Genomic DNA, 23689 nt, shown 5'->3' with positions numbered 1-23689 from the left:
CAGGCTTGAATAGGAAAAGGCGGTCTTTCAGGTAGCCTGGTCCCAAGTTGTATAGGACATTATAGATTGTAACTAGCACGTTGAATTGTAGCCAGTGAAGCTGTTATAACAAGAGTTTCATGAGCTCTCTGTGACCAGACCCCAGTCAATAGTCTGGCTGCAGCATTTTGGACCAGTTGAAGTTTCTGAACACTTGTCAAAGCCAGCCCCATATAGAGTGTGTTACGGCAATCCAAATGGGAAGTAAATGAAGCATGCAGAACCATTGCCAGATTGAACATCTCTATGAACAGACCCAGTTGGTGCACTAGCCTCAGCCGTGCAACCCCACTCCTGGCTACTGCTGAAATCTGGGCATCCATGTTCAGGGCTGAATCCACCTAAACTGTGAATCCCTGTTCCCTGATCTTCCTTTAACTAACCAGGAGCACCTCTTTCTTGTCTGGAATAAGCTTCAGTTTGTTTGCCCTCATCTACTCCATTACTGACATCAGTAATCAATTTGATTAAGAACTAGAACAGCTTCCTTAGATTTAGATGGTAAGGAGAGAAAGAATTGGATATCGCTGGCATATTGGTGGCCCTGAAGCCCAAAACTTTGGACAACCTCTCCCAGCAGTTTCATGTATATGTTAAATAATATGGAGGACAAGATAGAACCCTATGGTCATAACATTGAGCAGGAATCCCCCAGCACCACCTCCTGAATTGCTCCTCCAAGAAGGCCAGGAGCCACCACAGAACAGTAGTCTCCAAGTCATGGTTGATGGTACTGAAAGCCCCATAGAGGTCCAGCAGAACCAACAGGGACACACTCACCTTGTCCAGTTCCTGGGGTAGTTCATCCTTAAAGGTCACCAAAGCAGTTTCTGTCCCATAACCAGGCCTGAAGCCAGATTGAAATGGATGTAGATAATCCACCTCATTCAAACCCCCTGGAGCTGAGAAGCCACTGTATACACTCCAGCACCTTGCTCAAGAATGAAATACTGGAGACTGGCCAGAAATTATCCAATTTGGTGGGGTTCAGAGAGGGCTTTTTTTAAAAAGAAGTGCTCTTACCACTGCCTCTTTTAGCACTAAAGAGGCATTTACCCTTATCCACTCTGCAAGTCTCTCCTGGCCACTTTTATAAGCTAGGAAGGGCAAAGGCCCAGCACATATTTGATAGGCCTCACCTTTTCAATGATCTTGTATTTGAAAAGTATCAATTATAGTCCAATGTTACATCAAATGGACCTGTATCAGCTGTGACATCCTAGCTGGCACAGATATGAATGATTTTATCTGCAAAGTGTCACACAAATTGATCACAATGGGCTATTGACTGGTCCAAATTATCTTCTCTTGTGGCAGAGTGTAGGCCTTTTCATAGGCTTTTGATCACATGAAAAAGCTTGTTAGGTGACCCTGAGCAGGTGCAATGGTGAAGGAGAAGAACAAGTTATTTCCCACCCTCACTTCATGAAGTAGGCATTCAAATGATCTTTAACCCATGTTCAGTTGGACTTGTTCCAAGTTTCCTGCAAACAGTTGTTCTAGTTGTTGTCCTACTGGTTTCTTTTCTCCCCCACCCCCCACAGCTCCCTGAAAAATCAGAGAGCTCATTTGGCTCTACTCAGCAGGAGAAGAGGCTCAGAAACAATTATGTCAAACACCTGGGCCGTTTCCCCATTCCAGAATTCAGCGAGGTCTTCAACTGAATTGCCAGCTAAGGTGGCAAGAAAATCCCCAAGAGCCATCAGCAAACCATTTGGATCCATCAACCTCTTGGGGCAACCATCTTGATTGGTCTCCCACCCCTGCAGAGGCTCCAAGTCCCAGTAAGGCTAAGTGCCAGAATTGTAGGAAGTTCCTCCACCCCCAGATTACCATCATTCCACCCTACACAGAAAACCAGGTCCTGCTTTTGCTAGATGCACAAGGAACTGCACTGGCCCTATTTAGTATGTAATCATCTGGATCCCTTCTATTAGGTGAGATTAATCACAAGTGGAAGCAGTGGCTTGAGGCTTGGGAATGTGCACCATTTAATTTTTAGGAAAAGGTGCAAAGCTAATGTTAAAAATGCACTTCTGGGGCTTAGTGTTGGCTTTATTCTGTCTTTTTGTATTACAGTTGTCTTAGTTATTTGTACTTTCTTTGTAAATCTTGCTCTTTTGTTGTTTCAATCATTAGTCCCCTTAAAAATCATTAGTCATCTTAAAAAGGAAAAAAAAAGTATTAAAAATTTATAGTGAAAATGCTCCTTAGACCTGGACATCTACAGTTGTTCAATAATCTAAACTGAAGCCCAATTTATACAAAGCATTTTACATTCCAGTGATCTGATCCCCAAGGAACAGTTCAGGATCTATCAGTGACTTGATAAACTAGTAGTGTGGCCTTGTGTTGTGGAGGGATGCTGGATAAATTTGAGACAGACTAAAATCAGTTTGGATTTCTAAGAGTCTGACCTGCGGAATCCACTGTGGACTGGCCTCCTCAGGCCACAAAGAGTCTGTGGACTTTTGGACTTTTTTTTACTTTCCCAAAATTTACGCAAATATATTTGTAGGAAAATACGCAAGTTTCTGCTGAGACTGGTAAATATACATGAGGAAAAATTGAATGGAATGGGGGATAATACACAAAGGGAGCAATCTATGGCCACTAGACACTGTCTAGAGGGCATAGGATATGCCCTTTTCCCGGAACTGACCTCGGAGCCCACGATCCAAGATCAGTTCCTGGAAAACCAACTGCCCCTCTCGTCTGCGCTGCCTCCGAGGCAGCGTGGAGAAGCCCCATCCTTCGCATGCACAAGAGGAACACCGAGCAACTGAAAAGAGGCAGGGCGGCATTCTGGGGTGGGGAGAGTGGAGCTGTGCACACGACACATCCAATGCGTCGTATGACAGCTTCCTCTCCTGGTTCCCCCCCCCCCGCCACTGCTAGACAGCTGAAAACGGCTGTCTAGCGAAAAACAGCAAGGCAGGAGAGGCGCAGAGGGAACAATCCCCCCGTGCCTCTCCTGCCTTGCTTTGGATAGGCAGTCGCCTCCAAGTTTGGAGGAGGCCACCTATCTAGTTAGGATTGAACCCTAAGTGTTACGTACTAACATAGATTACATACATTGTTGTGAACCCTCTTACAGAATTATTTGCATATTTTTCAACATAATGAAAAAAAAATGAACCCATCTGTGAATGGACGCTGGAACAAATGACACCACACAATCCATGAAACACCTACAGGGTGGATTTCACAAAATCTGGACATGCCTAGTGTTGTGCACCCAAGAGGGAAGGGGCCATAGCTCAGTGGCGGAGCACACGCTTGGCATGCAGAAGGTCCCAGGTTCAATCCCCGGCTTCTCCAGGTAGGGCCAGGAAAGAATCCTGCCTGAAAACCCTCGAGAGCTGCTGCCGGTCAGTGTCGACAGTAGTGGGCTAGATGGACTCAAGGTCTGACTCAGTAGTGGGCTAGATGGACTCAAGGTCTGACTCAGTATCCTATGTTCCTCTTTGTGGTTGTACATCTGTTTTAAGCAATGTGTACTACTACATACTTCTACATATTTCTGCTTCATTGACTATGCTAAAGCCTTTGATTGTGTGGATCACAACAAACTGTGGCAAATTCTTAAAGTGATGGGAGTACCAGACCACCTTACCTGTCTCCTGAGAAACCTGTACGAGGGTCAAGAAGCAACAGTAAGAACCAGACATGGAACAACCGATTGGTTCAAAATTGGGAAAGGAGTACGACAAGGCTGCATATTGTCACCCTGCTTATTTAACTTATATGCAGAGTACATCATGAGAAATGCCGGGTTGGATGAATCAGAGGTCGGAATTAAGATTGCTGGGAGAATTATCAACAACCTCCGATATGCAGATGATACCACCCTAATGGCAGAAAGCGAAGAGGATCTAAAGAGCCTCTTGTTGAGGGTGAAAGAGGAGAGTGCAAAAGCTGGTTTGAAACTCAACATTAAAAAAACTAAGATCATGGCATCTGGCCCCATCACTTCCTGGCATATAGAAGGGGAAGAAATGGAAGCAGTGACAGATTTTACTTTCTTGGGCTCCAAGATCACCGCAGACGGTGACTGTAGCCATGAAATTAAAAGACGCTTGCTCCTTGGGAAGAAAGCTATGGCAAACCTAGACAGCATAGTAAGAAGCAGAGACATCACCTTGCCGACAAAGGTCCGTCTAATCAAAGCTATGGTTTTCCCAGTAGTAATGTATGGCTGTGAGAGCTGGACTATAAGGAAGGCTGAGCGCCGAAGAATTGATGCTTTCGAACTGTGGTGCTGGAGAAGACGCTTACGAGTCCCCTGGACTGCAAGGAGGTCAAATCAGTCCATCCTAAAGGAAATCAACCCTGAGTGCTCATTGGAAGGACAGATACTGAAGCTGAAGCTGAAATATTTTGGCCACCTAATGCGAAGAGAAAACTCTCTGGAAAAGACCCTGATGCTGGGAAAGACTGAAGGCAAAAGGAGAAGGGGACGGCAGAGGATGAGATGGCTAGATAGCATCACGGATGCAATGAATATGAACTTGAGCACGCTCCGGGAGAGAACGCAGGACAGGAAGGCCTGGCGTGCTATGGTCCATGGGGTCACGAAGAGTCGGACACGACTGAACGACTGAACAACAACAACTACTACATACATACCTGGGAATTGCTCACCATCAGCATCTTCTTTTGGTTGTTCACTTCTCCTTTTCTCACGAGGCTCTTTCCAGCGCCTCTTCTCAATATTGGGGTTTCTCAAGCATTTCCTTATTCGGCATTTTTTGCGCTGTACAGTTTCTGGGCATGGAGCTCCTCCAAACTGGGGTTCCATTTTGATCATTCTTGTCCTGATCATATGACCTTTCCCACAAGACTTATTGCATTCTGACCACTGGGACCACTCCGTTAGCTCACAGTCAATTGCTACACACAGAGAAATATTATTTGACACACATTACCTAGCCAGACTGAGTCAAAGAATAACAATCTGCTTGTTTTTAATGTAACAGTTAAAATACAAAATTCCTTGATGGTCTCATAACAAATCTTACCACAACACACATATAAAAGCTGTAAGCTACATCAGCTTCTTAATTATGTTTTGAGAGTAAATTCGCATTACTCTTTTCATCAGTAGTGACCTCTAATTAGAAAGCCAGGATATGATATGCAAGCAGTGAAAAGCACATTTTAAAACTCACAAGCCCAGATGATGCTTTTGCACCACCACATAGACATGATCTGTCCCTCAAGCACAGATGCAGAGACACCTGTGATTCCCAGAGATCCCCGTTACAGGCCCTTCATGCCTCTCATGCTGCAGAGACAGCCCTGTATGGCTGCCATTGTGCGCAGCATTAAATATATGACAATTACAGAGCCTCCATTTTGAGTAAAAATAGCAGCTTACGCCTGGCGAGTGGGGGTGGGCAGCAGCAACTCGATGAGTGCCCGCGCTTGGCAGGTACAGGGGAGTCCATCCATCCCTAGCTGTGATGCAAGGGGAGAGGGCCTCAAATTGGGCAGAGGCACATTCTGTGTGTGGAGCCCTTCTGTCCATGGAAGGCAGATCCTGGATCCAACCCTTTAGAAGGGAAGCCTGAACACTTGGAAGAGATAATCTTTTCAAGGCATGGAAGGAATGAAGCCAAAGAAAAGAGTGTGCTGAGTTCTGTTTCTCAGAGCTGTAGCATTGCAGCTCCTCTGTGGACAGCTTGGCCTCCCTTCCCTCATTTTAGCTAGAGAGGTGGAGGTGGGGTGGGCGGAAAGAAGCCACTGTTCTACCCTTCTATCTTGAAAATGGGAGAACAGAGATTGCAAGTATGTGAACTTCTATATTGGAGTCAAATTGGGTAATATCAGGAATTACATGAGGTGCTGTGAATTCATGGAAGAAGATGCATCAGGAAATCAACCCCCCCCCCCATACACACCCCCTATATAGCAGGCTTGGGCAACTTGTGGCCCGCAAGAAGTTTTGGCCTGCAACTCCTATCAACCCTCACCATCGGCTATGCTGGCTAGGGCTGATGGGAAAGTGCCTCTGTTTCTGCCATTTCAGCTCCAGGCAATGATCTCCCTCTGCAGGAGTAGATGTTTATCAGGGAATTAGAACTAACACATTTCTACCGAAACGGTATGCTGAAACTGACGGGAAGCAACTAAGTTAGCCTCCACGTTCCAGACATCTATACTTACGGCATTCTGGTAGCATGCATTTCTCCACTTGTTCCAGCTCCTCATTGCAGTCCCCAAGCTCCGCTGCAGATTTCAGGATCCTCTGTCGGGTCCTCATCCCCTTCCCACAGGTAACGCTGCAGTCGCTCCATTCGGACCAAGGAGACAGCATACAGGGAATCGTATCTAGTGCAAGGCGGAGGAGCAGGGCAGAAGGTTGAGATTTTAGCAACTCAATTTTAAATCCTTTACCAAGGGTCTGTCAGGCAAGGACCGATCCTTGGTAAAGACAGGACTGGTACTGTGGAGGAGAATGCTTATTGGGGTGGGGCTGGGGGCTGGAACAATACTGGCTCCTAGTATTCCCCCAGTCCTTTTTTACAGCTAATCGCAGTTTCAGGGGGCAGATTTATATTGGTGGAACATGGAAGGGGAATCATAGAATAGTAGGGCTGGAAGGGGCCTACAAGACCATTGAGTCCAACCCCCTGCTCAATGCAGGAATCCAAGTCAGAGCACCCCTGACAGATGGCTGTCTAGACTTGTCTTGAATACGTCCAGTTTGGGAGAGCCCACCACCTCCCCAGGTAATTGGTTCCATTGTCGTATTGCTCTAACAGTCAGGAAGTTTTTCCTGATGTTCAGCCGGAATCTGGCTTCCTGTAACTTGAGCCCATGATTCCGTGTCCTGCATTCCGTGTCTGGATGATCAAGAAGGGATCCTGGCCTTCCTCTCTGTGACAGCCTTTCAAGTACTTGAAGAGTGCTATCATATCTCCCCTCAGTCTTCCCTTCTCAAGGCTAAACATGCCCAGTTCTTTCAATCTCTCTTCATAGGGCTTTGTTTCCAGTCCCCTGATCATCTTTGTTGCCCTCCTCTGAACCCTCTCCAGTTTGTCTGCATCCTTCTTAAAGTGTGGTGCCCAGAACTGGACACAGTACTCCAGATGAGGCCTAACCAGTGCTGAGTAGAGGGGAACTAGTACTTCCCGGGATTTGGAAGCTATGCTTCTATTAATGCAGCCCAAAAGAGCATTGCCTTTTTTGCAGCCACATCACATTGTTGGCTCATATTCAGCTTGTGATCGACAACAATTCCAAGATCTTTCTCGCTTGTAGTGTTGTTGAGCCACATATCCCCCATCTTGTAATTGTGCATTTGGTTTCTTTTTCCTAGGTGCAGAACTTGGCATTTATCCCTATTAAATGTCATTCTGTTGTTTTCTGCCCAGCGCTCCAGTCTATCCAGATCACTTTGAATTTTGTTTCTGTCTTCCAAAGTATTAGCTTATAGGGGTGCACGAAAGCCACTTACCTAGTCTCGCAGCTTTTCGCGGTGGGGGGAGGCGCTTCGCTGCTCTCCCCCCGAAATTCAGGCCGGGGGGGAGGCTTCCCGCCTCGCCTGGATGAAATTCAGGCCGGGGAGGAGGCGCCTCGCCTGGCCGCGAAATTAAAAGTTTAAAAAAAAATGCCCCCGTTATAGGCTACGTGACAATTAACGTAGCCTATCACAGCTAGATCTGCAAAGTCAGCCGTGATAGGCTACGTAAATCGTCATGTAGCCTATCACGGGTGACTTTAAAAAAAAAAAAAAAGCGCGTACGCAAATGGCGGCCTCCATAGGGAGCCGCCATTCGCGTTCCTTATTTGGTCGCTGTAGTCTACGTAAAGATTTACGTAGACTACGGCGAAAATAAGGGCAACGCAAATAGCTTTACTTTATAAAGTTTACTTTATAAGAGTAATTTGCAAAAGCTCATATCTAGCAGTCCTGCACTGGAATAAGAGAGGAGATCCAGCTGCCATTTTGTGGTGTGTGTGTGTGTGTGTGTGTGTGTGTAGGTCAGGGCCAGCCCAAACCATTCTGCTGCCTGAGGTGAAGGACAAGATGGTGTCCTTGCTTCAATGTACAGAAGCCTACTGCACTGGCTGTTGAATTTTACATCAACAGTGGTGATGAGCCAGCACCCTACACTTAGGGGTCACAGAACAGGCCATGTGGCACACACAGCCCAGTCCTCTAGCACCTTGGCACTGCTCTCTGGCCTACAGCATCTGTTTCCTGTGGCAGGTGCCTCATTCTGCCTAATGGTAGGGCCTCCTTTGCAGCCAAGGCAAAGAGAAAGGTGAAAGTGAGTTTGCAAACGTAAGAGCATATATTTTCATTACTCTGGCAAGTGAACCTGCCTGACCTGGATATTCTTATCTTGGAAGCCTGAAAGCGATAGGGCAAGGATGGGAAATTCTTTCAGTCTTGAGCACTAGATTCATTCTCGGAGAGGCATTCTAGTGCTGGGTGGGGCTCAATGCAAATAAGGATGGGACACCCCCCCCACACAAAACGGAAACAAAAAATACCAGCATGTTGTAGCTTAATACCAGTAACTAAGCCTTAAGGCATTTCAACCTTTTAGAATGTGGAAAACATTGCACAAAAGCCAGGAAATGATGAAATGATTGGTGGTTGAGGAAAGCGGTGAGCCGGAGAAGGTGGTGTGGCCATCTGAGGAACTCTGGAAAGCCAGAGTTGGCCCCTGACCCTGAGGTTCCCCACTGTTGCGATAGAGGATGGGGTCATATTAAGAAGGCTCTTCCATGGAGTATAGCAGAACTGTGGGCCGTACGTAATGACACAGCTTGCATAAAAAACTGGCTCTGCAGTGAAGTCAGACCATCGAATACAGTTGCCCATGACAGATGACCCGGTGCTACAAAATGACAGCTATAGCCCTTCCAGGAGCAAATTGGAACATATGCCAATTAGACACTAGGAAGGAGAAATTTTTAGAAAATACTGAGAAAAAGAGGGGAAAGATTCAAGAGCAAATGAGCGGAGAGGGTGAGTTGAAGGGAAAACAAAGTCGGAAACTGACAATGGCCTGATAAGCAAGGAAGCATGAGACAAAACGGATTTTCACACATCCGAAAGCCAGTCCTGAACCATGAGGGTCTTCTGGGGTGAGTTTCATGGTGTATAAAAGCAAGTGCCCCCCCTCCGCGTCTAGCTTGCCAGGCTGTGGGAGGGATTTGGGGGGGGGGAAGGAGGAGACGTGCGCGAAGGCCATTGGCGTTCACCTTCGATGTCAGGAGGGGGGATTCCGGGGGGAGGGACGGAATGCCTCCCCCCCCAGCGGACCCCGGCGAAGCCAGGTAAGTGGGGTTTTGTACACTCCTAGTCGGGGGTAACATAGGTGTTGTGGTCTCAATGAATTGCTTAGGTTTAAATGGTCACATGGCTAGACTGGCGGACCCGGGTGGGCACTTCGTTGGGGAATAGGCCTGGCGAGCATTCGAAGGCACTGTTTCAGGTGACTGGTAAGGCCCGAGGCTTTCAGCTCAAGGTTTTGTGGCCCGGGTTTGGGAGATACAACTTACCTTTGAGGTAGGGATGGCGGAGAATTCCGCCATGGATTTCAGTGAGGCCGAATGCACTGGCATTTGGACCCCGAAATCCGTGGTGGAACGGCCGCCCCCCCTGCCCCCCCGCAGATTCCCCTTGGGACGAGGCTTACCTGGGACAGGGGTTCCGGATGGCGATGGCTCCGGCGGCAGGTCCAGTGGCGGCAGCTGGTCTTTTGACCAGCTACCGTGGCTGCCATTTGCATCCGGGTCTTTGCCATAATAGGCTACATAAGTATTTACGTAGCCTATCATGGCAAGCCAAGCAAAAAACCAACAACAACGGCATACGCAAATGGCAGCGGGTCCGGCGGCCGCCATTTGCGGCCGTTTTATTTTTCTCCGTTTTAGTCTACGTAAATATTTACATAGGCTATTACGGCGAAAAAAGGGGAACACAAATAGCGTAGTGGGCGCTATTTGCGTTCCTTTTCCCTCCGCCGTTTTAGCCTACGTAAATATTTACGTAATCTATTACGGCGAAAAAAAGGAACGCAATTTGCGTTCCCCTTTTTTTCCGCCGTAATAGCCTATGTAAATATTTACGTAGACTAAAATGGCGAAAAATAGGGAACGCAAATGGCGGCCTCCAGACCCGCCGCCATTTGCATACACCGTTTGTTTGGTTTTTTGCCCAGCCGTGATAGGCTATATAAATACTTATGTAGCCTATCACATAAATACTTATGTAGCCTATCATGGCTGCCTGGCGTAGCAGCCCGTCTGCGGCCGGAACTCCAGCTGCGGACGGGCCTGGCCAGCTGTGGAGTGGAGCCGGCCGGGCAGGATTCCGGGGGGGAGGACCGGATCGCCTCCCCCCCCCGTCGAGGATTCCGGGGGGAGGGACGGAGTGCCTCCCCCCCCCACAAACACAATCCGCGAGAAGGTAAGTGACTTTCGTACCTCCCTACTTTGAGGCCGACTCTCCTCACCCACTCGATTTCTGTGGCTTGAGGGAGGGTGACAGGGGAAGCCCTCCTGGCCAAGAATTGGGCAGATCTGTGGGGTGGCGACTGATGAGGCCACGCTTCAGACATTGTATGTCTCGCCCTGCACAAGGCCAGAATAGCTGGTGTAGTGATGTGCCCGCCTTTGCTTGCCTTCGCACATTGTTCCATGTCAATAAATGTGGCCTGAATTTACACCAAATCTAGTTGTGTCGTCTCGTCATTTCTCCCCCTCCCTTACACCCGCAATTAACATGGGAGAGTGGCATGACTGGGTGGCATACAGCTACTTGCACTCACTGCTGATTGTTATGGCACAAATATGGTCACTTCTCCAGCCACCCAGTGGTGTAATATATTGCTTTCATCGTCTACTCTTGGGGATTTCATGTTAGACTGATTTATGACTGATTTCATAACATGCAAGGGGTGACTGGAGTGAATACATATACTGCAGAATAAAAAGAGTAATGACAGGTTTGAGATGTACTAATAATTAAACCTAGCCTCAGGACTATTTTATACCTTACATTTTTAGCATGTGTCTGTACATGTTTTTAATGTTAGGCATTTAAAGTAATATTTTGCAATGCATGTTTAATACAGGTATATGCTGCATGGAGTCTTTGGCTCGAGTCTTTGGGCCAGGTTGTATGAAGTAGTCCTTATGGGCAAAACTGAGATGCTGTTTGTTGTGTAGTCCAGTGAGTGACTCATGGTCTTGTGGATATGTGGATACAAGCCAGCCAACAGATATAAAACAGGCAGTAACAGTTCTATGTATATCGACAGATGAACATGACTGAGATGAATATTTGCTACTGAAGGTTTATTTTGGCAAAATATACAGTCCTAGTGAAGAAGGAAGGTTAGGAACAACTAGATTTCTGTAGTCAAGATTTGGATAGTTTTTTTTCAAATCACTTCCTCTTCACCCTGGCAGTTTCTGGCCATGTTTACTTCCCTATACCTTCTAGTCTGTCCATTCTTTCTTCCTTTCAGGGCTCTCCTTAAGAACTAGGGATGTCAGAGAATTTCTCCACGAATCTCGGGGAGGCCAAATGCCAGTGCATTCGGCCCCCCGAAATTGGTGGAGAAACGGTCTGCCCCCCCACCCCCCCCGGGACGGGACTTACCTTGCTCGAATGTTCCTGGCGGCAGCGGCTCCGGTGGCGGTTCGGCAGTGGTTCAGCAGCAGCCGGTCTTCCGACCGGCTGCCGCCGCCACCATTTCCAAGTAAAGCAAACAAACAAACGTGATAGGCTACGTAAAGATTTATGTAGCCTATCACAGCTAGATTTTTAAAAAACACCATGATAGGCTACGTAAATCTTTACATAGCCTATCATGGCTGACTTTGAAAAAAAAAAAAAAAGCACGTACGCAAATGGCGGTGCCCATGGGCGCCGCCAGTTGCGTTCCTTATTTTGACACATGTAGTCTACGTAAACATTTACGTAGACTACGGCGAAAATGTTTACATAGACTACACGTGCCAAAATAAAGAATGCAAATGGCGGCGCCCATGGGCGCCGCCATTTGCGTACGAGCTTTTTTTTTTCAAAGTCAGCCGTGATAGGCTACGTAAACATTTACGTAGCCTGTCATGGCTGACTGCAGGGATGCAAACGGCGGCGGCTACGGCCGCTGCCATTTGCGTCCCGGCAGGAGACGAGGTTTCGCGGCCGGAGGGACGGGGCGCCTCCCCCCCGGCCAGAATTTCAGCGGGGAGGGCGGGGCACCTCTCCCCCGGCCAGAATTTCGGCGGGGAGGGATGGGGCGCCTCCCTCCCGGCCAGAATTTCGGCGGGGAGGGACAGGGCGCCTCCCCCTGGCCAGAATTTTGAGGGGAGGGACGGAACGCCTCCCCCCCACCACGAAGCAAGCTTCGGGATCAGGTAAGTGACTTTCGTCCATCCCTATATAAGAACACAAGAAGAGCCCTGCTGGATCAGAACAAGGGTCCATCTAGTCCAGCATTCTGCTCACATAGTGGCCAACCAGCTGCCCACAGAAACCCACAAACAGGACATGAGTGCAATACCCTCCCGCCATGTTCCCCAGCAACTGGTGTACTTCTTGCCTATTCTTCTTGCCCTCATTTCTTTGGACTGCTCTATATTTCGGCTCTGATTCCCTGGGCCTACCTCTTTCATTCCTTACCTTCTTGACCTCTCTGTCCTTTGTCCCTTTTGCCTGCTCTGTCCCAATCTAGGATTAGAGGTCATGTCTACACATGTAGTAGAATGAGGTGGTAGAGTGGACTGAGCCACTTCTGGCATGTCAAGTACCACTGTGGATCAGGCCCCACTGGTGCTGCTGCTCAGGGGGGGAAATTACAAACCATTCCACTTTAGGCATGCACACCATAGCCAATAATCCTCCAGTCCAGGGAAGTCATTTAAAGAAGACAGTGATACAGAAGTATACTGAGTTTATGATTAAGTATACTGAGGTTAAGTTATCTGTAGCATTTGACTAAACATTAGGATAAACCTCCTAACAGTGAGAGTTGTTCAATAGTGGAAGAGATGGCTCCAGGACATGGTGGGCTCACCTGTGCTGGAATTATTTAAGCAGAGGTTGGATGGCTGTCCATCAGGGATGCTGTAGTTGCATCCTGCATTGCAGCTCCTGCAGTGAGCAGGGGTTGAATAAGGAACCTCCAAGATTCCTTCCGACTCTATGATTTATGATTCTCCTGCAGGGCTGAATGGGCAACATGTGGCCCCTGCTGCCCCCTGCTGTGGCCTCCACAGACCCCACCTGCTGACGTATCACCAAAATGTGCAGTGGTGGCAAAAATTGAAAATTTGCCTCTGAAAATTGGTGGCAAACCAATACAGAAGGCTACAAAGACCAAGTGGAGCTTGTTTTCAAGCCACATTGGCTGATCTTTTGAATCTCTTTGTAAAAGGCTTGAAAACAATTTACATGGTGGAGGGTATCTGGGAGAACAGGGAACACACCCTCATGGGCAAAGCAGTTAGAGATGCTTGAGGAATTCGAATTCTGAAATTCCTATACAAAATGACTTTATCCATATCTCTTGGACTAATGTGCAAATCAGAATTTACCCATCCACCTATTTGCACTTCTCCAAATGTTGCGATGCAGTTCTCAGCAGTTGAAACATACCAAAACAAGTTATTTAAATATGTATTGTGAGAGAAAATACACATTTCAATTCTTACTAAAATACATATTTTAAAGTAATTTGAGACTACATTTTTTGGAGATTTTTGCAGAAAATATTTTGCAATTTTTTGCAGACTTTTTCAGAAAACATTTTGCAATTGTTGTTGTTGTTGTTGAAAATGGAATTATGGGATAAAAACATGTGAAAGTGACATGGAGAGGAAACAGACAGATTCTCCCATCACTAAAGTTAACTGGACTGATATCCTTGAAGCAACATGGCAAAACAGGAAGCATTGGGTCAGTTGCATGTACAATGCGGATGCAGTCTTCTTTCCCCCATCTAAGGGAGAGCAATGAGAGGGCTACGTTTGCCTTAAGTGTTGCCATTGCATACTTGATCTCTGATCTTTGACTGGTCAGGATAATGAAGTAAATAAACATTACCAAGGAAAAAGATAAAAATACAAACATGGCCCTCACCCATGGAACTCTGACAAATATTCAGCAAAATGCTAGTACTGGGCCATGCCTAGGCTTTTCAGCTGGTAGTCAGTTGGCAAACCCTTAAAGACCTTCCAGCCAGCTCCCATGCCCCAAATAAGATTTACAATATGTAGGATGGCAAAGGCAGTGTCTTGATGTCTGATGCCCTTTAGATTGAGAAACGTTAGGGTTTTATGCTTGTAGTTTTGAATTGGCTATGAACAGTTTGAAGTTGTGTGTGAGGGAAACCTTTTGGTAGTCTGCATGCACACATAATATATCTGGAAAGAACCTGGAAAGCAAATAAAATTCCAAATATATACAACTGAATTCAAGACCTGTTCATTCATTCATTCATTCATTCATTTATTAAATTTCTATACTGCCCAGTAGCCAGAGCTCTCTGGGTGGTGATCTTATCTACCCATGAAAAAGTATGTTACATGAAATTCCTAAAACAAAATACATTCCAATTAATGTGGGGAAATTTTCTTGAATTAAATGCAGAGTAATATAATCCATTGCAAAACCAGTGCAGGTCAGCAAAGAGGTGTGCAGCAAGGTTTTTAATTTTGTATTATTTCCCCTCTCCTATTTATTTATCCAGTTTTTGCTTAATGATTTTACTTATATATATGAAACCTTTACTCTTTAAATACAAGAAGATATGAAGAAGGGAGGGGAAAGGTTTACTGCACTGGAAAGTTAAAAAAAAATCTTATAAACTGTTAATAACAAAACAAAAATATACCTGAGAACCAGCAAACAATGGATTATGTTACACATTTGCACATATAATTTAAACGGACCATTGTACATTTCACACCGGTACTGATACGCTATACTTGCACAATGTATCGGTGAAGGGGGGGAATATGTCCTCTCTCACACAGCCACCAGGCACATCACAGATACTTACGGCACTCAGGCATCATGCACTTCTCTGCTTCTGTGGTCTCTGCCTTGCACATGGATCCATCTGCTGGGGTCATCTTGATCATCCGATGCCGTTTCTTCATGCCCATCCCACAGCTGGCACTGCACTCATCCCACTCCCCCCATTCCGTCACCAGGCAGCTGCTGGGAACTATTCATGATATATAGGGAGGAGATCAGTCTAATGGCACTCATTTGACAGAGGGTTCACATAATACTTTTATGCTGATTAAATGTTGCAAGGCTAATCCAGACACTTACAGCACTCCTCATTGACAATACATTTCTCTGTTTCTTCGGTAGGCACTTTGCACATGGAGCCATCATCAGGGAACTGCTTTACGTATCTCTCTCTCGATCGCATTCCCATGCCACAGGACACGCTACAGGGGGACCATGTTATCCACTCGGACATCATGCACGTGGAGCCATCTAAAATACCAAAAAAACCCACAACAATTTCCATGTGTTCCTAAATCTCACCTAGGTTTTTCTTCAGAAAGAGGTGGGTGTACGCCTTAATTGCCATTCTTCTCGTCCTCTTTCCTACCTTCGTCACTACAGCCAGGGCCCATACAGGGCTGAAAGTCCTGAGTTTCTGGGCAAGGCACACTGAGGTCCAGCTGAGCTTTGAGCATTCTTTGCCTCATCCGCTTGCCCTTTTCACATGTGGAAGAACTGCAGGCTGACCATGGGGACCAGTTTGAATAGATGCAGGTTTCCGGGGTGTCATCTAAAAACCCAGAAGGAAATACTTCTTCACTTGGTGCATAATTAACAGATGGAATTCACTACCACAGGATATTATTGATGGCCACTGGCTTTGGAAGGGACAAAGAGAAATGTACAAAAGGACACCAGTGGACACCCAATGCCTTATCTGTATCCATTCTGCCTCCTGCCCTTTTCTTCATTTTCTTGCATCTCTTTCTTTTCTTAACACCCACTCCGCACCACAGACCAAGGGATATTCTTAGTTATGCACAAACGTGCTCTCACGTAACTCACATTTGCCACTCACATAGTTTTGTACATGCACACACATGTGCAAAGTTTCAACTCATTTTTAACAGCCATGTTTTTCAGATGCCATCAGGATAGCCCACCCCCACCCCTCACTCAGCTGTGTACCAATACATGCTGATGCAACGCTTTTTAACAATTTCTTCTGTACACCACCTGCTCAATATCATTTAACAGTAAATCTTGGGGATTGAACCTGGGACTTTCTACGTACAGAGTCTGCACTCTGCTTTTGAGCTATGGCCTATCCCTATATTAAACCAAAATTGTGATTGGCTAAAAACCAAACTGGAAGCTTTTACATTATTTTTTAAAGACGATCAAGCTTGAATACCAATATATTCCATAGATTGAAATCTATTACTGTGGAATAACACTTACAGAGTGCCTCTGTTTGTAGGTTTCTGTGTGTCCTTAAAGCTGTAATCCGATATACAATACAATACTCTTGATCTATTTAAAACATGTTTGTGCATCACACAGTCAAATGGAGAACTGAAGAGAAACGTGTTTTCTTGCCAACATTTCTGGATAAGGCAGCATCACACATTAAAGCAGGGGTAAGCAACTTGTGGCCCTCCAGTGGTTTTGGCCTACAACTCCCATCATCCCTCACCATTGGCTATGCTGGTTAGGGCTGATGAGGATTGTAAGCCAAAACATCTGGAGGGCCACAAGTTGTCCATCCCTGAATTAAAGACTGAGATATGGGGTAAAAAAGAGGGGAGGGCAAGCCATACTCAGAGTATGGAGGAACCCTTTAAACAACCTCAGGCAACTACGAAATTCTTCCCAATCATCAGACGGAATAAATTGCAGCCTGCTGCACAAGCTGTTGTTCTGAAATGTAGGTCTTCAAGCACAATCTTCAGCTTTAATGAGATCACATAACAACATTCTCTTAGAAAACATTGCCAAAGTACAAGCAGAAATTGCTTGCATCCTGGGCAAAAGTCGACAAAGGTATAAATGACATGGAGACTATTAGCTTTCATTTGGCCCTTAATTCACAGCTGGGCAACAAAGTGCCCCTTTTTTACTTTTAAAGAACAACTCCATCATCTCTAAAAGGCTGGTTGGAGATACTAATGCATATGCGCTGGCTGCACCATTCCTTTTCTCATTTGAATTCTACACGTAAGCTTACAAGGGCAGCCTGTCCTTATAGACCAAACACAATCATTAATAAAGAAGAGCAGTTAGATGAGGAAAATAGCAGAGCCTGATGAAGACCAACCCAGCACAGGATAATCAAGTCAGTGGGATTAGGCTTCTTCTACATTAGAATAGTGCTGCTTTCGATTCCAGAAATTCTGCCTGCTGACACCATCACTGTGGGTGTTTATTAAGTAACGATGCTGGTTCCAACCACAAATGGATAAGCAAATTGTTTTTCCCCCTCCTGCTTGTAATACTGTCCTAATACCAATGCAGTCAGCATGAAATACAGAGTAGCAGCACTGAAGGGTGAAGCAAAACACAAACTCATGCAAGTAGAACCTAATTAAAAAGTACCTTCATCTTCTGGAGCTTCAGCAGCAAGATCTGCAACTATGTCGTCCACGTTATCAGGAACAATATTGCACTGTTCCCCCTGCAAAGAAACATTTGCGAAGGTTTAAATTAGCAGAAGAAATAATACAGTTGTGGGCACTGGAATGGAAAATCAAGTTGCCGGAAGATGTACAGACAAGATCTGCATTCATAGATGTAACCATGGAGATTGGGGCCCTTACATTTCCATTAACTCAGCATACATAGAAGGTTAAATTCAGACATTCTCTTTCTTGTTTCTTGTGTTTCTGTTGAAAAATCCAGTAATGCCCAACACAGTACGTGCCCTAGCTTTATTATGAGATTTTTTTTGCCCAATATTCCTTTTCCAATTGTAATTTCATACTGGTACCTTCCGTGCAATTCTTTCGATGACAACTCTCGCTACTGACTTAATTGAACCTCCTTCTGGGTCATAGAAAGGACTCTGGGGGTGATCTAAGCTGGTGAGAGGTCTTATCTTCTCTTGAGGTACTGTTGGTTTGTTGGGTGACTGCAGTAAAAGAAGAGAGAGGCACGTATAAACATAGAAGAAACACAACAACGAAAAATGTTGCATGGAATAATGGAAAATCATCAGAAAATATAACAGCTATTAAATCAAGAAGTACTATGAAAAGTTTGCAGTTGCACTTCCATTGTCACTTCCCACAAATTCAGAACTCAGTGGATTGGATCCAGACTTAGCCATCCTTAGAGTAGATCTATTGAAATCAATGGGACTTGTTAGTCATGACTAACTTAAGCCCCATTGATTTCAATAGGTCTATTCTAAGGATGATCACATCTGGATTCAACTCAATGTATCTACTGCTAATGTGACAACTGGAACTAAAGAGATTAATACATTGGTAATATTTTATCACTACTGTTTCCCAGGAGGAAGCTAACAAGAGAGCATACAGGCCCCTCTCCTATCTTTCTCTAAGTTATTAAATGACTGATGGCCCAGTCCTATCAACTGGGATTCTGTCATCCGAGTATTGGATTCTGGAGAGTTTCTAAGCTCAGCAGAAGACTACAAATGGGCAACCTTGAATGGTGTTAAGATGCAACTCCAGCCCCAGAGCAGCAAAGGTGACAGGAACTTCTATACCTCCTGTCATGGCATCATAAAAGTATCAGCGGAAGGCACCTCGATGGCGTTGCCAGTAGTAGGATGGGAGAATGTGAGCTGATGCTGACTAATATCACCACAACAAAAGAAGAGTATAGCAAGGTACAGTACTCTTTGTGCTGCTGTCCTTAAAGTGGATTTACAAACATGGATGGATTTTTCCTTTCCTATGTCAGAGAGACAAGCAGGCCTCAGGATTAAAGTGTTGCTATCAAGGGACAAGACAACTAAGCAGCCGTGTGGCATGCTTATAACATTATAGGATGGTGGACTTAATAAGCTAAAACAGAGGGTTTATAATAAATTTTAACAATTATAATAAAATATGAATTAAAAAAAAGAATGGGTGAATTCTGATGTCCAGTTTACATCTCATCTGCATGGTGAAATGTCCACTGGACATTTGATGACTATTCCTTTAAGATGATGAAAAGCCTATCATCCAGAAAGTCAACATGCAATTTATTTATTTACTTAGGGTGCAATCCTATCCAGATAGGCGGCTGCCTCTGAACTCGGAGGCGACTGCCTATCCAAAGCAGGGCAGGAGACACATGGAGGGGATCGTTCCCTCTGCGCTTCTCCTACCATGCTTTTTCTGCTAGACAGCTGATTGCAGCTATCTAGCCGCGGGAGGACAGAGCACGGAAGGAGGCTGTTGTACGACACATTGGATGTCACATTGGACACATTGGGTATGCCATGCAGGCTACGATCTCCCCACCCTGGAATGCCCCCAGCCACACCCCTTTCCGGCCCCTCTGCACTCCTCTCACGAGTGCAGAGGATGGGGCTGTTCCGAGGCAGAGTGGAAGTGGGGGCAGGTCAGTTTTCCAGGAACTGACCTTAGATCACGGGTTCCGAGGTCAGTTCCCAGAAAACAGCATATCCTATGGCCGTCTACCCACTGTCTAGCAGCCATAGGATTGCTCCCTACATCATTATATTTATTTCTATTCTGAATCATCAGCCCTAAAAAGGGGCCCTCCCAGCAGCTAGCAAAGCATATATAAAACACATCAAATATTGCAAAACACACAATAAAACAATAAAACTGATTTGATAGAAACTATACCAGAACAACCTCCCCATAAATTATAAAAAAGCACCATAAATTTACTGAACATTGTCTTATAATAAGGACAAATTCAATGAGAAAACATGATGGAATTGTATAAACCGATTCCTTTTCTTCTTCTTGACACTTCTGCACAAAATCAGAATACACTATTAGCTTTGAACTTAAATACATTTTGGATGAACATCTTAAAGAATCCCTCCTTCTTTTCTAACAAATGTTGCTGCATTCCACTATTTCAAGACACTGGGTGCACGAGAGTTTCTGTGATCCTAGCTATGACCTTCCTAAAAAATATAAAAATCAATGTAGCCAGAAAACAAACCAGCTGCTCTATTCAAATCTTCGCTTCCTCTACACTTGCACATTTCTCATTAACTGCTCTCATGCATATTCAGGAAAGTAAACATTTAATATAAAAACTGAATATAGCAGAAGACTTTGTGTTGACTCCTAGCTAGTGTCCATGAACTCTGTCTGCCAGTACTCATAAATCATTTCCAGTTTACACAATAACTTCAGGCTGACTGATCTAAAGACTGAAGCAAGTTCTTGCACAATGTTTTTTGTTTTTGTTTTGGTATCTTTCAGACTTGTTCTATCTTCCACTTTGATACATAAAAGGCAAAGTTCAAATGGAATGGCAAGAGCTTTCATTTGCCACCCCAAATTCAATCCTCCCCTCCCCTCCCCTCCCCTCCCCTCCCCTCCAGACTTGCCTTTCCTTTGTGGCTAATGAAAAAGTCAGGAAGAAAAACTTAGTATGGATGTCTTGAAGCTTAAATGCATCACCACAAATAAACACAACAGGTTCGTACAAATTCAGAAGGGCTTTCAAATGCATTTTAATGGCTAAATCTACAATCAATGTCAGCCAGAAACCTAATCTCTCCTTTATGTTTCCAGGCACCATCTACTGAACAGGGCATCCACACAAACTCCTAGGAAATGGATGGAAGTTTGATGATTAGCTGGACTAAATTAGATTTTATTTTAGTCTAACCCAGCACAAATAGCTGAGACTTTTTGTCCAGGAGGCATCCAGATACGTTGGGGAGTTTTTCATACCTAGGTTTAACTTGTTCATTTGAGCACCTTCTACATTCTTACCTACAGCAAGAAGGCTGTTACTAGTCATTTAAATATTTCTCTATATCAGGCCAGCACAACTGGTAACGCATCAAGCTGAAAACGGCCCACCAGCTTCCATATTGTAGCACAAGACGTAGTGACTGATGGCCACCAATTTGGATGGCTTTAAAAGGGGGTTAGACAAATTCCTGGAGGAGAAGTCTTTCAATGTCTACTATATGGCAACACGGTACCTCCAGTATCAGAGGCAGTATGCCTGTGTACACCAGTTGCTGGGGAACATGGGCAGGAGGATGCTGTTGCACTCATGTCCTGCTTGTGGGTTTCCCGTGGGCATTTGGTTGGCCACTGTGTGAACAGAATGCTGGACTAGATGGACCCTTGGTCTGATCCAGCATGGCTCTTCTTATGCTCCGATGTTCTTATGTTTCAGGCAGCCAAAAAAAGTAGAACATTTGTCATGAGACTTTTTGCAAGAGACTAAGATTGCCTCCACACTAGACCTTTTCTTTGGACTTGCCATCCTTATTTGTTTACTCACCTGTTAAAACAGGGTGTACAACCTACAGCCTTTGGATACTTTTCTTTGGAATTGCCATGCACTTCCTGACCTGAACTGAAAAAGCCCCATGTAAAGAATTGCCTCATGATGTCTTCCTCAGGATGGCTTTAACTGAAGTGTAGGAAGCCGAGGAGGTGACAGGCTGCCACAGAGGTTATTGTATGATGACAAACAGGACACTTGTGCACACTACTCAGCCACCTCATAGGTGAGGTAAGCACAAGAACCCCCAACCCAACCCATGAGAACTTCTCTGAAATTTCTTCTCCGTTGAATTTCTTTTCGAAAGCAATTTCTTATCTATCAAATTGAATGAGAATGGTAGAAAAAAATGTGAGATAATTTTTCGGCACAGCACTGTACAGAAGCACATGTATGCACCTCTGTCCCCCAGCAATCACTGGATGAGGCCCTTGGGGTCGAAAAGGTTGTGCACTGCCATCTTACAAAGAATCCAGATGGTGTTGCTGTCTGTGTGTTGAAGTCCATTGTTCCTTGGGTTTGGAGTAGGGGTGTATGGATTCCCCACTGTCTGTTCCGGTGGGAAATCCGGGGGGGGGGAGGCAATCCGTTCCTCCCCCCTGGAATCCTCCAGAGTGATTCTGCTCTGCTCGGATTCCGGGGGGGGGGGAACTAGCTTGGTGGCACTTACCTTCCCTCCTGCCAGCCAGAGCTGTTCGCCTTCTCTCTGTCCCTGCCGATTGCCATGTCTTTTAAAAAAAGAGAGGGGTAGGGATGTCAGACAATTTCGCCATGAATCTCGGGGAGGCCGAATGCCAGCGCATTTGGCCCCCTGAAATTGGTGGTGAAACGGTCTGCCCCCCGCCCCCCCTGGGATGGGACTTACCTTGGGCGAATCTTCCTGGCGGCGGCGGTTTGGCGGCGGTTTGGCGGCAGTTTGGCGGCGGTTTGGCGGCGGCGGCCGGTCTTCTGACCGGCTGCCGCCGCCGCCGCCATTTCCAGTAAAAAAAAAAAAAAAAAGTGATAGGCTACGTAAAGATTTACATAGCCTATCACGGCTAGATTTTTAAAAAATACCGTGATAGGCTACGTAAATATTTACGTTAGGGATGGGGGAGAATTTCTCCCCGAAACTTCAGGGGGCCGTGTGCCAACGCATTCGGTCCTCCGAAGGTTGTTCGGGGAGAAATTCTCCACCCCCCGCCCCCCCCCCCGGGATGGGACTTACCTTTCATGAATGTCCCTCCCGGCGGCGGGTCCCGGCGGCGGTTCGGCAGGTCTTCGTCAGGGGCGGGGGCGGCAGCCGGTCAAAAGACCGCCATTACAAGAAAAGTAAAAAAAAAACCCACGCCCCTGTGATAGGCTACGTAACGATTAACGTAGCCTATCACGGCCAGATTTGCAAAGTCAGCTGTGATAGGCTATGTTAATCATAACGTAGCCTATCACGGGTGACTTAAAAAAAAAAAACAACCGTGTACGGCTAATGGCGGCCCCCATAGGGAGCCGCCATTCGCGTTCCTTATTTGGTCCCTGTAGTCTACGTAAAGATTTACGTAGACTACGGTGAAAATAAGGGCAACGCTATTTGCGTTGCCCTTATTTTCGCCGTAGTCTACGTAAATCTTTACGTAGACTACAGGGACCAAATAAGGAATGCGAATGGTGGCTCCCTATGGTGGCCGCCATTTGCGTACGTGCTTTTTTTTTTTTTTCAAAGTCACCCGTGATAGGCTACGTGACGATTAACTTAGCCTATCATGGCTGACTTTGCAGATCTGGCCGTGATAGGCTACGTTAATTGTTACGTAGCCTATCACAGGGGCGTTTTTTTTTTCTTTTGAAGTTCGCGGCCGGGGAGACGGGGCGCTTCTCCCCGGCCTGAATTTTGGCCGGGCGAGGTGGGAAGCCTCCCCCCCGGCCTGAATTTCGGCTGGGCAAGGCAGGAAGCCTCCCGCCCCGGCCTGAACTTCAGGGGGAGCAGTGAAGCGCCTCCCCCCGACCGCGAAGCAAGCTGCGAGACCAGGTAAGTGTCTTTCGTACATCCCTAATTTACGTAGCCTATCACGGCTGATTTAAAAGAAAAAAACACACACGCACGTACACAAATGGTGGTGCCCATTTGCGTTCGTTATTTTGACACGTCTTAGTCTACGTAAACATTTACGTAGACTAAGACGGCGAAAATAAGGGGAACGCAAATAGCGTAGC

At 45.8% G+C, this 23689-nt stretch overlaps 1 protein-coding gene across 1 annotated transcript in view; it reads right to left on the bottom strand.

Annotated features, from left to right (window-relative positions):
* Positions 1 to 23689, bottom strand: part of SPON1 (spondin 1) — a 508583-nt gene that overhangs the window by 6122 nt on the left and 478772 nt on the right. Inside the window, exons 9-15 of the mRNA XM_084828189.1 lie at positions 18021 to 18161; positions 17630 to 17708; positions 15642 to 15824; positions 15353 to 15523; positions 15075 to 15242; positions 6208 to 6372; positions 4669 to 4932 (exon numbers count right to left, since the gene is read on the bottom strand). Coding sequence (XP_084684315.1) covers positions 4669 to 4932; positions 6208 to 6372; positions 15075 to 15242; positions 15353 to 15523; positions 15642 to 15824; positions 17630 to 17708; positions 18021 to 18161 — 1171 coding nt within the window. The remainder of the gene's footprint in view (positions 1 to 4668; positions 4933 to 6207; positions 6373 to 15074; positions 15243 to 15352; positions 15524 to 15641; positions 15825 to 17629; positions 17709 to 18020; positions 18162 to 23689) is intronic.

The sequence above is a fragment of the Heloderma suspectum genome, chromosome 1, assembly GCF_057233095.1.
Source record: "Heloderma suspectum isolate Gila_16-S chromosome 1, 16-S_ref, whole genome shotgun sequence".
In the NCBI taxonomy this organism is placed as follows: Eukaryota; Metazoa; Chordata; class Lepidosauria; order Squamata; family Helodermatidae; genus Heloderma; species Heloderma suspectum.
This window is presented reverse-complemented; position numbering and strand designations above follow the sequence as displayed.